The following is a 15550-nucleotide window of genomic DNA, read 5'->3' on the forward strand; positions in this document are numbered from 1 at the left end:
ATGCAGTGTTGTATAATTTCACTTTACTTAAAAATAATTATGTGCTAATTAAAACGAATTAACCTTAGTTATCTTAATTACGCCTAACATACCTTACCTAATACCTTTTTTTATTTTACAACATCAATTTTCAACGGTGAGTATATTCACATTTTATTGTTTGCATATATATTTTATTTATGTGCACTTATAATAAATGTAACGGTCACATTTATTTTAAAATGTATTTTAGGTGACGTCATTAATTTCAGTTTTATGACGAAACTTACGCGCAGTTTAGTGACTACCACTTACTACTAACTTGGTACAATTTAAAATAAAATTGACCAAATTTTGATACACAAATGTAAGTCTGTTCGCTTATATTAAGTAATGACTAGATCACGAAATTGACGACATTTAAGTGAAGAAGAAAGACAATACCGAACTCCATAGTATTAAAATGTTAACAGTAAACGCAGAAGCCGAATTTATGTCATGAAATCTGTATGTTTTCATTTCATTTTGTATTGGAATGACTGGATCGATCATGAGCTGAGGCATTTCAGTGGTCTTTTTAGTTTCCCTCGGACATGGCAAAGTGTCAGGTGGGATTTTGAGAACGTTCCTTTTGACCCCCTTTTTATTTGCAGATATATCATTGCTTTGAACCTCATCTACATCTGTCAAATTCGGTTTGGAGAGCGCAGTTTCAATGGTAAGCCCGGCATGTAGAATGTCTTGGTTGTAATCTAGTTTGTTGTCCATCGGGTCCGGAATTTTGTTGTAAGCCGAGCTGACGACGGGCGAGTCCATTTTGCAAGTGATTCCGTCGAGCGACGCTTTGGTGTTCTGGCTTTTTGTCTCGTTGCGGAGAGAGTGCATCCATTTGAGCCGGCAGTCGCATACAAAGTTGTTTTCTGTGAACAAATGGAAACATTACTTAGCTGTAAAATTAGCAGGTACACAGGTGCCGCTAGAAAATGGCGCTTTATCCAAGTCTTGTTTTAAGCGGAGTGTTTAAATTTGCTAAAATTATAATATATATTTGTATAAATTTGTACAACATCAAAATAAATTTTGGATTTATACCTAGTTGTATTTAACACGGCTAAAAATGATCGATTACAATATGATTAATAGTCATTATTTAGTGTTATGTGATGTAATAAATGTAACTACCTATAGGTAGGTATAAGGACTAAGAATGTAAAATAATTAAGATTAACAATGTTTACCTGAACACCATAATTATGTTAGCTTGTTATCTACTCGAAATTAACTATTAATTATTTATGCCATTAAAATATTATTTGTATAAACTACTGGTAGGAGAATTCGGTAATAATTATAGCTATTATTTTTCATAACTATTTTCAAAACACCCTGTAGTACAATGTTTCCCGCTTTCGCTTACTCTCTGCCGCGGGTCTAAGAGTCTAAGAACACTCAGAGGGATCATAAAAGTAGAAACTTCCTAAGCATTATCAAACTTAATGTAACATCTCTGTTTCTACCCGCTTAATATTCAACGTATGTTTTAAGTTTGTCAAACTCAACGTAGGGACATATTAAATATTCATAATTACCTTCGAGGAGCAAATTGCTGTTTTGCGGCTTCAAGTTGTCGAATATGGGTCTGATGTTTTCGAATGTTAATGCGTATAGTTCGTTCGAGCGAAGATCCAGTGAACTTAAGCCACGGGCCCCTTCCAGCCATCCCGAGGGGAGCGCAACCAGTTTATTATCGTCAAGGGACAGCTTATCGAGTTGAGACAGCCCATCGAACGCCCTTTCAGAAATAAACTTCAAATCGTTCTTGCCTAAGAGCAACTCGTGCAGGTTCCACAGCTCGGCGAACGTGAATTCAGTGAGATTGTAAATGCGGTTCCTTCGCAGATCCAATTTCCTCAAGTTGGCCAATCCATCAAACGTGTGACGGTTCAAATGGAATATGTTGTTTTTGTTCAAGTCCAATTCCAGTAGGTTAAACGTGCGCTGGAAGGCTCCATCTTTTATCGATGATATGTTGTTTTTGGTTAGAACGAGCTTCTGTAGCTTGGGCAGATCGAAAAAGCAATCCGTACCAATTTCAACAATTATGTTATCTTCGAGGTTAATAGTAGTAATATTAGGCAAATGAGCGAATGCGTATTGTTGGATTATTTCAATCTGGTTAGTAGACAGAGTGGCTTCTTTTAGATTGGTTAAGTTGGCGAAAGCGAAGGATGTTATTTCAACAATGTTCCCGTATTTAATGTTAATGGAACGTAGCTTTTGTAGATAGTGGAGCGCTTTGGTGGGCACGTAGCCTAATGCGCCATCGACTCGGACATTAAAAGACAAAGTTTGGAGCGTCGGTTGCGACGCGAAACTCTGCCAGATGAGATCGTCCCGCGGTATGCCGCCGTTGAAAACCCAGCATTCGGCCTTCGTCGCGTTTCTGAGCTCCCTATTATTTTCGCAGTAGCAATGCACTTTGGAATCTCTGTCGGTGATATCGCAGATATTTTTCTGAAAGCCGCCAGTCTTTTCCTTGGCTCGCCTTTTATTATTGTCCCTCGCCTGGACGTTTATTGACATCTCGTTGACCAGCGCAAAAGTGATCAGGATGTACATAATTCCGGCAATCCGGGGCTCCATTTTCATTTAATCTGAAACAAGTGAAAGTCGTTACGTTAATAAAACAAAGGATCGGTATTACTCTTTCTCTGTTTTGTTGGATTAAGCCGGATTCAAGTTTTGAATTGAAGTTGGGAGAAAGGATTGATTTGAGAGGTAAAATATTCAACACGGAGATTGTAGTATCAATTTTTGATTGGTTCTCCCAAAAGAAATGGCGATGGCATTACAAAGAGGCTCGTTTAACTGTTCTTTTTCTATTCCGTTTAAAATCCGTTTGTATCTTAACTTAAATTTATAAGATCGTAGAAATACAGAAATATAATTATATAGTTTAAAACTATAAACTAAATAAAATTCATACAAAATTTGAAAGAACTTCTCAATTCGCATATATATTTATGAAGGTGTAATTGTATTATTTTGAATTCATAATAATACTTTATCAATGTACACAATATGACGATAAAGATCTGATTAAAGTAGGTACCTATTCGCGTTAGAACTACACGCTAAAACGCAAATTCACAGTTCAATTTACTAATTTAGTTATTTCCGACCTCATTGATTATTTAAAACTCATTTGGATTACACCGCGGCTTCCCACCAGTCGTACTCGTAATACATTAAATTTACATTGAAATCTGTGTCGCCACACGGTTAATCCCTAGTGACGTCCCTCGAGAATTCCCCTTTTTACCTGGGAACATAACCAATCCCCCAATAGTATTCCCCAAATAAGGGAACAACAACGGATATCCAGGGGACCTAGCCAAGATGACAACGAAACGAAAGTCTACGATAAACGTAAATTAATAACTACGTAAATTAATAAATAATTTCGTTTCGTTCTCTAATCATATTCGCACGAAGCGATATTCCTCATTTTTATTAATGCTAGTCAATTTGGCTTCCATTCTATGTATTCTCTGTCGTAATGGAACATGCTATACTTACTAACGCACCTTCCAGATGAGATTATGATAAATTATAATAAATAGCTGGTCAGGCAATAAAATAAAGAAACAACGTGACAACATTTCCGTTCTACATCTTATAAAACAAAGTCAGTCTGTCTGTTTGTGTTTTTGTATGTTCGCGATAATCTCAAAAACTATTTAACGGATTTTCATGCGGTTTTCACCTATCAATAAAATTATTCGTTTGTGTATAATTTGTTAATCCGTGCAAAGCCGGAGCGGGGCGCTAGTTATAAGAAAATTCACTTTTATAAGTGACATCGTAAAACATGCACAAGACAGGAAAAACTTTAAGTGTGATCAATTAAAGCAGGAATAACCACAATGAGCTAATATTTTATTTATTTATAAGTATAATAATGTTCCCGTTAACACCCCATCTCTAGTAATCCCTCAAAGGGATTATTTTAGTACGTAGCTAGGTAATACACATACGTCCCTGGGAATTCGCTTTTCCTACTGTTACATACTTTATGATTTTTGTAATAATAAAATAATAATATCTTATACCTTTAAACGAGCAATTCTTGTTTATTTAATTACATATATATTTCTCAGCACAGGGTGAAATTCTAACCACCGTTCAATAAAAGGTGTTCAGTATGATCTATAAAGTCACTACGTACAAAGTAAGTATCCTGGTGGTCTGAAACAAAACAAAAATTTTAATAATGTCATTCACTTCAGCTAATTAAAAATATAGTTGTCCTCGTGTCCTAAACCTCTTTGTTTAGTATTTAGCAGTATGCGCCAGCTGTATCGCACCCATGATTGCCGTGCGGTTTAATTACATGCATTATTATTCCATTGCACGGTTTGGAATTCACTTTATCCATTGCTATTTACCAAAACAATTGTTAAATGTAATATTTATTGCTTTCGAGTGGGCTTAAAGTATTATTGGTGTGTTTGAAATTTTGGCACTTAATTCAAAAGTATGTATGTAGTATGTATGTAGTATGTATGCATGTATGTATGTTCAATTAGTTTCAATTGATTTCGTAAAACACTGGTGATTATCTCAATTGCGATTATTTTTAGGACTAACAGAATCCAACCATGTATTCATAATTTTAGTACCTACTCGTAGGACACTTTTGTATAGTTCCCAGTTATTATTGAAAAAAAAAACATCTTTAACTATTATTGTCTCGGTTTACGATAGTTATTCATAAAATAAATCTATTTAAATGGATTATATCGCGTATAATGAATTTAAAATACATCCCGACATGTCTAACACTTTACTGGGTTTGTGGTCTCTCGTTATATTAGTCTTCCGTTGACCACGAATGCTGTTAAGTGTTCGAAATGTATTTTAAATTCATTAGTCGCCATATACCTAATCCGTTTATATAGTTTTATTTCATGAATAACTATACTTCTTTTTTGAAGAACATTGAAAGGTATAAATTTGTCATTGTCACTTCCAAATACTTACAATCCACCATAAAACCGTAACTATTACAACACAAACGTTCTAAAACCACCTCAGGGATGTGATAAGTTAAAACAAAAAGGCACCACCCGGCCAGAGGCATCGCGCGTCGTTCCAACAGCTCACCTAGCGCTGGCGAGTCCAATCATACCATAAAGAACCAGTAAAAAACGCCTTTCGATTACATATAATCTCACTCTCATCACAGAATAAATAATAGTACTAGATACAGAAGACTCACTCTCTAACAAAACGCGTCTGTCACGATCAGGACAGATATGGCCGCTAGGTGGCGACAGCGCCACGCGCGGCTTATGGCTACCCACCAAAATTGGTGTGGAACGGATATACTTTTAGCTACCTGTAGCAAAGCGACGAAATCGCGGAGTGAGCCACGCCTGCTCTCATTGACATTTTAATTAAAATCTATTACCTAAGTCAGTGGTATAACTGCCCGCACATTAGCTTCGGACCTTAGGGCAAAAAATTTGCCCTTGGCCCCTGAGACTCCTGGATTAAGCGATTAGGTTAAAGACCATCAGTTACGCCGTTGAGAAACAAGTGCCAGTTGCACCATGCGCACTTGACAGACTGATGAACGTCACCCGGCGCGCCGCGGCGGTTTACTATGAAAATTTCCATACAATAAAATTTAACGGACTCCTTAACGATGACTAACAATTTGGTGAAACGGACCTTTAGTATCCGTTTCACCAAATTGTTAGTCATCGTTAAGGAGTCCGTTAAATTTTATTGTATGGAAATTTTATTACTTTGTATTAAAATGTGTTATTATTTTGTATGGTTACGTTAAAATAACAGTAAGATAAGCATAAGAAATTGATAATCGTTCCCGCAAATTTAACAGCTAAAGATGCCGAAGTATGGCCCTGCACATTATGCTACCACAAAACATATGGAATCATAATAGCGCCATTATACTTAAGCTTTTCACTATTTAGTTACCTACCTCTGTATTTTTTTAATAGCAATAGAGAGTGGGTTGGTATGTACTAGTGTAACTCCAAATCTTAACGGGCCCACTGATTATCAGTCCGCCGGACGATGTTGGCCTGTTAGTTAGAACAAAAAGTTGACAGTTCCGAACAACTGACAGGTTGATATCGTCCGGCGGACTGATAATCAGTGGGCCCCTTAAGTTTAAACTACAAAAAAATTTTATGTTTAAAGTTCACTACAGTTTCCTAGGCAACTGGAATGCATGGCCTGAAGCCCGCATCTTGATAAAAAGTGAACGCAAAGGTCGGCTGATACTGTGAGATTTATTACAGGGAATCTCAGGGGAGCCAATACATTGCTGGCTGAACTATTTGGCTACTGATGTGACATAGGATGAGATGTACAACGTTAGATTTAAGTGATGCATATAAATTTATTATGAATAAGAATGGTATTTAGTTAACATTAAGAGTAATTTTGATTAAAATATTATACTTCACCAGTTCTGGCGTTGTTGCTGTTGTGCTTCTTCCGTTTGGTGACGATCAACAGAAAACGCCCGTAAGAAAGTATCACAAAACTGACCAAAAATGACAATACTCTTTTGTCAAAATCATTGCCGATTCTGACTAGAAATTCCAAAAACCGTACCAACATACCTATAAATGCCAACTTTATGATAAATATTTTTGTAAATGTACGATAAAGCTTCTATAGCGCATATTTAGCACATTAGCTTTAGTACGCGCTCATTCGTTTGAGTAAAATATAAATATAATTTTGTAGCATATACATATACTAGCGACATCTAGTTGAATAGTACGAAACCAAGTAACTCGGTACTTCCCATTTTGTTGTAGTTGTTACATTTGCCACTATATGTTATATAACTGAGTGAAACCTTTTTGGTATGGAGGGATAGTGCTAAAACTTTTTTAGGAACGGTTTTAAGTAGCTGAACATACTATGTTATTGAATTTTTGCTGCAACGAAATAAAAAAAACTTAAAGGGTTTTTGTGTATGTATCTAACAACTTAAAGTTTACCTCGAACATTTTTTGAGTCCCTGGTGCTTGTCATGTCATGTAGGCATACAATACAAATAATACACTCTTCTTTATATAATAAACCTTTACTTTAAAACCCTTTTGCATATAAAATATAACTACTTAATTTTATGTTAAGTGAATAAATAGGACATCTACATTATTCATTTAAAATTCATTTTGCAGTCACAAGACAAAAACTGACACCACGCCCGTACACTTTATTTCACAAGTCACACTTTGTAATTCAAATATTCATACATCGTCTTCCAGACTTATCTTTATTCCATTTTACACGGGTCTCTGTCGTTTTAATCGCGGATTTAAATTTCCATAAGGCTGTTAACATAGGATTTTAGCCATGTCAGTTCATAGAATAAAATTATCATTTCGTATATGAACGTAAATAATCGCTGCTGAAAATAGTGATGGCTAGTAGATTATTATTAAATTTATTATCTGGTGTTATTTATCTAACTTAATGAAGGTCCATTAGAATTTATAAATGACAGACAGTAGGCTAGTATAAATACTATAAATAGTAGGTAATTATTTAAATACTGGGCCATAAGTAAGATGACGATCGTTTATTAACGTCATAAAAAAATTTAACACTAGTTTTTTCCAACTCAAGCATTTAGACACTGACGACGCTAACTTTACGCAAACTTGGCATTAAGAATAATCCGTACGTAGCGACGTAGCACTTGGCATGATAACTAAGCGTGTTCCGACTCTATTAATGCCTTGATTTTATTTAAATTTGATGGAGTCTACTTCACCATCGTTGCTTATTTACTTACATAAGATGATAGTAGAATTGCAAATGATAAGCAAGCTATAAGCTATGTGTAATACAAGTGTACTAATTTTATCATACTGACTACATATCTATTAACAGTATAAGTGTCTTGGCTGTAGCTGTAAACTTATACTTAGTGTTTGTTGAATAAAGAATAAAGAATATAGAAGCCGCATGCCTACTATTCGCCCACCACCTATCAGCTCAAAACACAACAAAATAAGTTTACCATTAACCAAATCCATGAGGTTAAAAAACACCATGTATTTTTCCTCAAAAAGATCGATTTAAAGATAAAGTCAGTAATTACTTTAGCGGAAGTCACAACGCCATTTTATAGATTGGACGTCAGGATTGACGAACCTCAGATTAGGCGAAGCAATTAAGGGGCGTATGTAATTAGATTTTTGATTTAGCTGAGTTGCTTTAGAAATTTTAAGAAGATCAATCACCTAAAATTGACAGAGCGCTGGTTATCCGGTAAGAACGTGCAACTTTCAATTAGGAGGTTGCGGGTTCAAACCCCGGCTTGTACTAATGACTTTTTCGGAACCTATGTACGACACAACATAGGTATTATCATTTGATATTTACCAGTCAATTTTCTGTGAAGGAAAACGTGAGAAAACCGAACTAATCATCACAAAAAAGACTAATTTCCTATTCACTTTTATAAAAAACTAATGTCTACGCGAATTCTTGGCATTTATTAGTTGCCAAGCGAACCCCAGGCTCCCATGAGCCGTGGCAAAAAACCGGGACAACGCGAGGAAGATGATGAATTACCTAAATTTTACGTTATACCATTGCTTTTGATTTGCCCTTATTTCACTCGTAAAAAATAAATTTATAAGATTTTATTTGATATTTATTCAGGTATAATTCTACAGTATTACAGCTATGAGCGACAGGTAAGATAGGTATTTAATTGCGTATATTGTGTAAAAGTTCCTTAGAATATGATGTATCAATACCAAGAAAGTGATCTACATCGAGAGCAAAGAGAATTGATTGTAATAGAGAAGTAAAGTCTAAGATAAAAACGTGGGCCTTAGTTTGACATCCAAAACAGATAGCGCTGTACTGCGCCATATGTTTTGCGGTCACCGAATAGTCAAACGTCAACTTTTGACAGTCAAGAGTTACCGCAGAATGTATGGAGCTGTACAGCTCCATTTCGTTTAGGTACCTGTCAAATTCGAAGCACGAAATTGTCTCATATTTTACGCATCTTACTCAATCAATGTATCGATCGGTGATCGAGAGTAACATCATCAGAAAGTCGTCGTCTACGTAAGTGACTTCTCAAGACTAATAAAGTAATAATTTATTTTCAAAAAATTCACTTCGTTGAAACGTTTATTTTTATCAAAATATATTTTTTTAAGTTTAATTACCGTAAGTAGGTAATTAAACTTAAAAAAATATATTTCTTAAGTCGTCACAATATGTACTTTGCTGCACCTTTACCGTAAGATTCGTAAAGGTTCAGTAAGCAAAAAGCTCTAACGGGTCGTAGAAACAAAACACCTATATACTTATACCTACAGAATAAGTAGGAGCCCAGCACGTACCCCGTAAGTACGTTGTTATTACTTGTGTTATCAAATAGAACAAGTATGTACTCGTAATGATCACATTCTTTGGAAGACTAACTAACCCCCTTACCGACCTAGAATTCCAATTCCCCCTGATTCAACCAAGTCAAAGCAGAATAAAATTTGGTACACAACAAGTAACACTCAATAATAGCGCTTAAAACAATGAACGTAAGACATTAAACGCCTCAAATTCGCCTCATCGGATAACCTCTTTGAATTTACACCGCGTACCCGGTCGGAATCCAAATGCGTTTAGAGCATGGTGTAGAGAATTTAGTAGAGGGTAGAGGTGACTAAGCTGTGTGAATTTCTTTGACGAGGCATAAAACAGGGATACCGCTGGACGCGTTCTCGTAATTCTCGTTCTTAAACTACAATGATAGGTGACAATTATTGTTTAAAATATAAGTTTCAGGCCAGGAGGCAACAACAAAATCGACACAATAACAGGGACCACAAAGCGTATAAGATGTAGCTGTTTACGAATATCGGATTTGTACCGCATTTCTGGAACATGGGCGGCATGTTAATCAACGAAAAACTAGAGTATTATACTATTACACATTATTAGGACACTATTCCTAGACTGTCTAACAATAGAATACTCCTATAGTAGTTTATGCAACAGTGATATAATAAGGGTTCTTAAAATTCAAGGGTCGAAGTTACAAAACGAGACGTAGTCGAGTTTTGTAAAAAAAGACCCGAGAATTTTAAGAACCAATTATGAGCTGTTGCATACATTACTTTTTCTATGACAGCTGCAGCAAAAAAAAAAAAAAAAAAATTAAAAAAAAAAGAGATTATTAGAAAAAAAGAGTTATTATTTAAAAAAACTTGAGTTATTATTTAAAAAAAAAAGAGTTATTATTGTAAATGAAAACATACCTCTTTCAATCAAGATGATCGGAACTTATATCTTTAAAAAAAATAAAGCAGTTGTATTATACTCATAAGATGACTGCTAGCAGTCATCTTATGAGCCTATAGACAAAGCATTCAAATGACATTGCTTTAGATATCACTGTCAGTCATTTAATTGACACATTTAAGTGCTGGAGTAGAAAAAAAAAATTATATTCTTCTAATATGCTATTTTATAGCTACCTAAATAAAACATTTTTTTCATTAAGTTTGACGAGGTACCGTCGGGTCCAGAATTATTTCAAACCTTCTCCGCTCGTCCGTCCCCCGTGCCGCCGGTTATCATAAGAGTGCTCACCAAAGACAAACTAAGCATTTTCCGATAAAGACTCGTCGGTAATGGGAGCGGGCACGTACAGATAATGCCGGTACACTTTCATATTCTTGTCGTTTGTGCGATTGGTTGCGTTAATAAATTATTCTTGTTCATAATGGAAACGGGAGTTATTAGAAGTTACTTTTATCAGTATTACCGTCAATTATGTAGTCAAATATATTATCAAGTGGAAATATTTAAGGTGAAGTGAGTTCAGAAAACGGAGTTTTAAAATATTCGTAGCGCTTTTTTGGATCACCGTACAGCTGCCATGAGTTGTATAAGCAATCTTGAGGCCTTTTTCTAGGGAACTCAACGATTCGAACCCTAAGTTTTTGACTTTCGCTCGATAGAAAACAATCACGAACATAGGTCTAAAACGGACTTGAAATATTCGTAACAATTTTGGCACAAAAGATAAAGATATGAAATTTGCTTCTAATAACGCGCAATCTTATTCTTGATGGAACTCAGTGATTCCTTTTTTTTTAAATGAACATTAAATAAATATATTCAAAGACATGATATCAGCGGTCCCGTGCACGCAACTTCTTTGATTCAGATGGCCGCTGGCCTCGGACGAAGGCGGACGCATCGCGCTTTGGAGCTCCATGACAGCTTACTCTTGACAAATAAATCATGTACTTATACGAAAAAGTATACCAGTAGACAGTTTGCATTAAAAGAAATAGGGTAAATAATTATCATCACGTGGAGCTCGAGTTTCATTTTAAATTTGATTTGCTGTTATTTACGGGGCATAATGGTTGAAAAACGCAGTAAACTATCTTAAAACAATACGATTACAATATAATTTAAGTAATTTGCTCCTTGAAATCCCGCTTAAAATGAAAAAAGTTTGAAGACTCATTTTTACTGATTGGAATTAATTTTCATTATGCTGGTATTAATATAGCGTCATTTTAAAAACGTTCCTACGTGACTTCTGTACGTCAATGAACTGTGACAGACTGTAACAGATGACAATTTTGTGATTTTGTATTTATGTTAGAGAACTTTTGTTCTTCAAATATTACCTATTAACATTCAGTGCCGATAACCCGACTATCGGGTATTTTATGATTTCGTTCCCAGGCCGGACGACCCTATAGTCGGGAACGTGGTACTACAGCTTTATATGATGACATTTTTACGGCCTATTTTGTTGCGGTTAACCAAGAAAAAATAAGCGGCTATGGTCTAGCCTCAGTCCTAGCGAGTTTTTGCGGCTTTTGAGACCGAGATATACTTACCTACCTACGAGGCTTACAAGCCAATACCGGTACGGTCTGGTTTGTGTTTGTGGTTGTTTGGATACATATAAACAGTATTATACAAATTTACTAGGTACCAAATAAATGCATATACAATGTTTGCGTAATTTTAAGATTTTTTTTCAGATTAGTTTACTTTTTACTTTAGTAATAAATACATACAAACATGAACGCTGAAAACAATACACTCTTTTTGTTTGGGCAGTCGTGTAAAAAGCGGTACCGTACTGCTTACACCGTAGCTAAATCAGTCCCCGCATAGTGCAACATTCTATGTATATCAAATTTATGTGCAATCCTAATATATACAGTAAGTAAGTAGGTAGGTTACATTTCTACATGTATAAAATACCTATTTTCCACCCACCAATTTCCACCAATATTAATAAAGATAAAGAAATGTTTATTTGCAAAAATGTAGTGATGGATAGGTATGTAGTAATTCTGGATGCGTACAGTTCACTTGTAGAAGCATGCAATTTTTTCTTATTAGCTAGGTACAGTCACCTGGAATAGTATCGATACCTTTGGGTTCAGTTGGCGTAAAGGACAAAATTTTAGTTTTCATAAGACGCGTAAAACAGCGATTTTTTTTAAATGTTGATATTTATATAATATTTTTGTTTTTTATGAAGCTACATTTTTGATGTGTATTAAAAAAGTACTCAAAATTTTAGTAACTTTACCCTGAATTAGCGGCCATTGTATGAATTAAATACGAAAGAAGTTACTCAATGTCCTTTACAATTGGTCAAAAACACTATGAATGTCTTTTACACCCATACATTTTTTGGTAATTTAGTGTATCTTGTTTAGTAGGGGGTCGTAAGTGACATTCTCAGACTATTTTATTCCAAATTCGGGGTGTATTAGTTACTAGTTACGGTAGTCATGTTAATGAAGACGGTAAACTAAATATCCCAGTGCTTAATGCTAGCCGCCTTATACAGGGTGGATTTTCTTTTTAGGTCAGTGAGGGCAGCTACCAGATCCCGTGCTGCTACGAGGAAACGGTCTTAGAAGACCTTTCTTCGATTTCAAATTAATGAAGATTGGCTTTTACAGATTTTGGAAAAAACATACAGGGTGCGAAAAAAAGGAATTTTTTGACAGACCTTTTTTTGATGCCAATCGATCCCATTCCTATTGAGAATCAAAAGCTTGTATGCAATCAGAGAAAAAATCCGGCTAGAAAAATCCCAAAAAGCAAGGAAAACTTTTCCCAGACAATTTGTATGACAATGAAAACTTTTATTTTTCACATGCTATTTTTGGATGCCAATCGATTCCATTCCTATCCAGTATCAATAGTTTCCTAGGGGGTCAAGTTACGGTAATGTACTAAAAACTACTAAGCCACAAATTAACTGCAGCCTATGGATCAACTACACTAAACGGGCTCTCAGCGCCCTACGCGTCCAATATAATAATAGCTTTAGGATGCTGTTGGGGCTGCCGCGCCATTGCAGTGCATCGGGGATGTTTTGCGAGAGACGTACGGATGGCTTCCATGCCATAATGCGCAAGCGCGTTGCGTCCTTGGTGAGGCGCCTGCGCGGCAGCCCGAATAGCCTCCTTCAGACGGTGGCAGAGCGCCTAGACGGCCCTTTCCAGCTACACTGGGATTTGCTGCACAGGGCGTCTAACTGACTGTTTTTATGTATTATTAGTTTTAATTTTTAATATTATATTTTTTACTTATTGTTATTGATTTTAATTTTAATATACCTACTTATATTGTTTTTATTATAATTTTGTTAATTAATTTGATTATTGTGTAATTAATAACCTTTACGATACTATCTTTGAACTTATAATTTATAACTAACTGGTCATTTACGCCCCTTGAGCTAAGCTGTTTTTGCAAGCTCATAGTGTAAAAATTGGGTCGTAAAAGCAACTTTTCTCGAGGTATCGAAATTTTAACTATGCAGAACGCTTAGAATTCTGAAAAAAACTGTATAACTCATTTTCGTCAAACTGTCCTTTACGCCAATTGAACCCAAAGGTGTAGATATCTATCTCTTTGAAGGCCGCAAGAATATGTGACACGCTCTTATGGCTCTACAAATAAGGTCGTGTCAGATATTATTGAGGTCTTTCGTTGTGTAACATATTATTGCAGGTGACTGTATTAATAACTAAATAATAGTATATACAATTTGAAGCTAAGGTAAGTCATATATAATAATAACATCATCGGAATACACATAATTATGAGTTCATTGAAATTGTCATTGAATTGATTTTGCGCCTTATCGAAAGCCGGACAGAATACAGTTGGTACCTAAATAACGTATTACCTACATCTGAAGACTTCCGTATTTATTCGGTTTATTTAGTATGCGCAATGCGCATCTCAACAACAATCAAATGAATTAGATTATTTACATTTAAGTACGTCACGTTTGACATTAACAGACAAGGAAAGCAAGATAAAATGTATTGTTTCTCTTTCTTCTTTCAATGGAACGCTTTTACAGTTCATGTTCCTCTAAAAAGGCCAATGGTTAACACTAAACTCAAAATGCTCTCATCTGCATCTTAAAAAAAAACAGCTTGGGTCACTGACCTGTCCCAGTAAAGTGAGGTAGTGTGCGTGAAGTGTGCTTGTGTGTGAAATGGGGTAATTTGACAGAATCTGAAAATTTTCCCCGGGCATACCTCGCCTTAAGTATTGCTATTTGTATAAATAAACCAAACCAAAATCTTCTAAATTTAGGCAAATTAATATGATACCTAGGGCCCGATTCGGATTTTGAACTAGATATCTATTAGACATCACCAAGATACGACAACAAGATTTTTAAGATCTAGCCTGTCAAATTTGACATTTCCGCGATTCTGGAGATACTCTTGAACGATTTCCACAATGTCTAAAACGTCTCTTTATTTATTTTTAGATCTAATAAAACCGATTTTGAAACGATCTTACTACGATAATTTAACGTAAAAGTGACATTAGTTGCCCGAATTGAGCTGCAAAAGATATCTAGTTGAAATCTAAACTACCATGTATCTAGTACATATCGTATCGTTCTTTTCTCTAGAACGGATCTTGTTTTCCGAATACCGCGGCTAACCACGTCGATTTGGATCAAGTTTTAAGACAATAATTCGGCGTCTAATAACAAGTCTAATCAAGGGTGAACAGGCACTTTCTGGGCAGACTCGCTCCATCGTAGGCCACGTCTTCGCCTCGGCTAGTCTGTGGCCATGAGTAAGCCCATTTTTAATAAAAAAAAATCGCAAATGATAATGTACTTAATAAATGCTAACTACTTATGCCCTAGTCACTACTGAACATGCTTTTGTACTGTTATTGTTTGGTACGTACAAAGTGACTTTATAAACCATCATCTTGGTTAAGAAAAGTAGTTTACTTACACCGTAGTAAACATAGATAAAAAGCGGATTGGTACCTGATGCTCGCACGGGTTCGTATTCGTACCTGGTGGCAACGCGGCAAGTGTCATGGGCACCTTTGCACCCGGTACAACTCGCGGAGGTCTTTTAGATTAAAATATTTTAATATTTAGATATATTTAAGTTATTTTTGTATCATTAACCTTTTGTATATTGCTAAGCGATTAATGCAGCCTAAGGTA

At 35.5% G+C, this 15550-nt stretch overlaps 1 protein-coding gene across 1 annotated transcript in view; it reads right to left on the minus strand.

Annotated features, from left to right (window-relative positions):
• Positions 1–376: 376 nt before the first annotated feature.
• The window catches only part of LOC134653557 (connectin-like), a 37071-nt gene continuing 21897 nt past the window's right edge, over positions 377–15550 (minus strand). The window contains exons 2-3 of the mRNA XM_063508939.1: positions 1569–2633; positions 377–899 (exon numbers count right to left, since the gene is read on the minus strand). Of these exons, the coding sequence (XP_063365009.1) occupies positions 400–899; positions 1569–2628 (1560 nt within the window). The 5' untranslated portion in view covers positions 2629–2633 and the 3' untranslated portion in view covers positions 377–399. The remainder of the gene's footprint in view (positions 900–1568; positions 2634–15550) is intronic.

The sequence above is a fragment of the Cydia amplana genome, chromosome 13 (genome assembly GCF_948474715.1).
Source record: "Cydia amplana chromosome 13, ilCydAmpl1.1, whole genome shotgun sequence".
Classification (NCBI taxonomy): Eukaryota; Metazoa; Arthropoda; class Insecta; order Lepidoptera; family Tortricidae; genus Cydia; species Cydia amplana.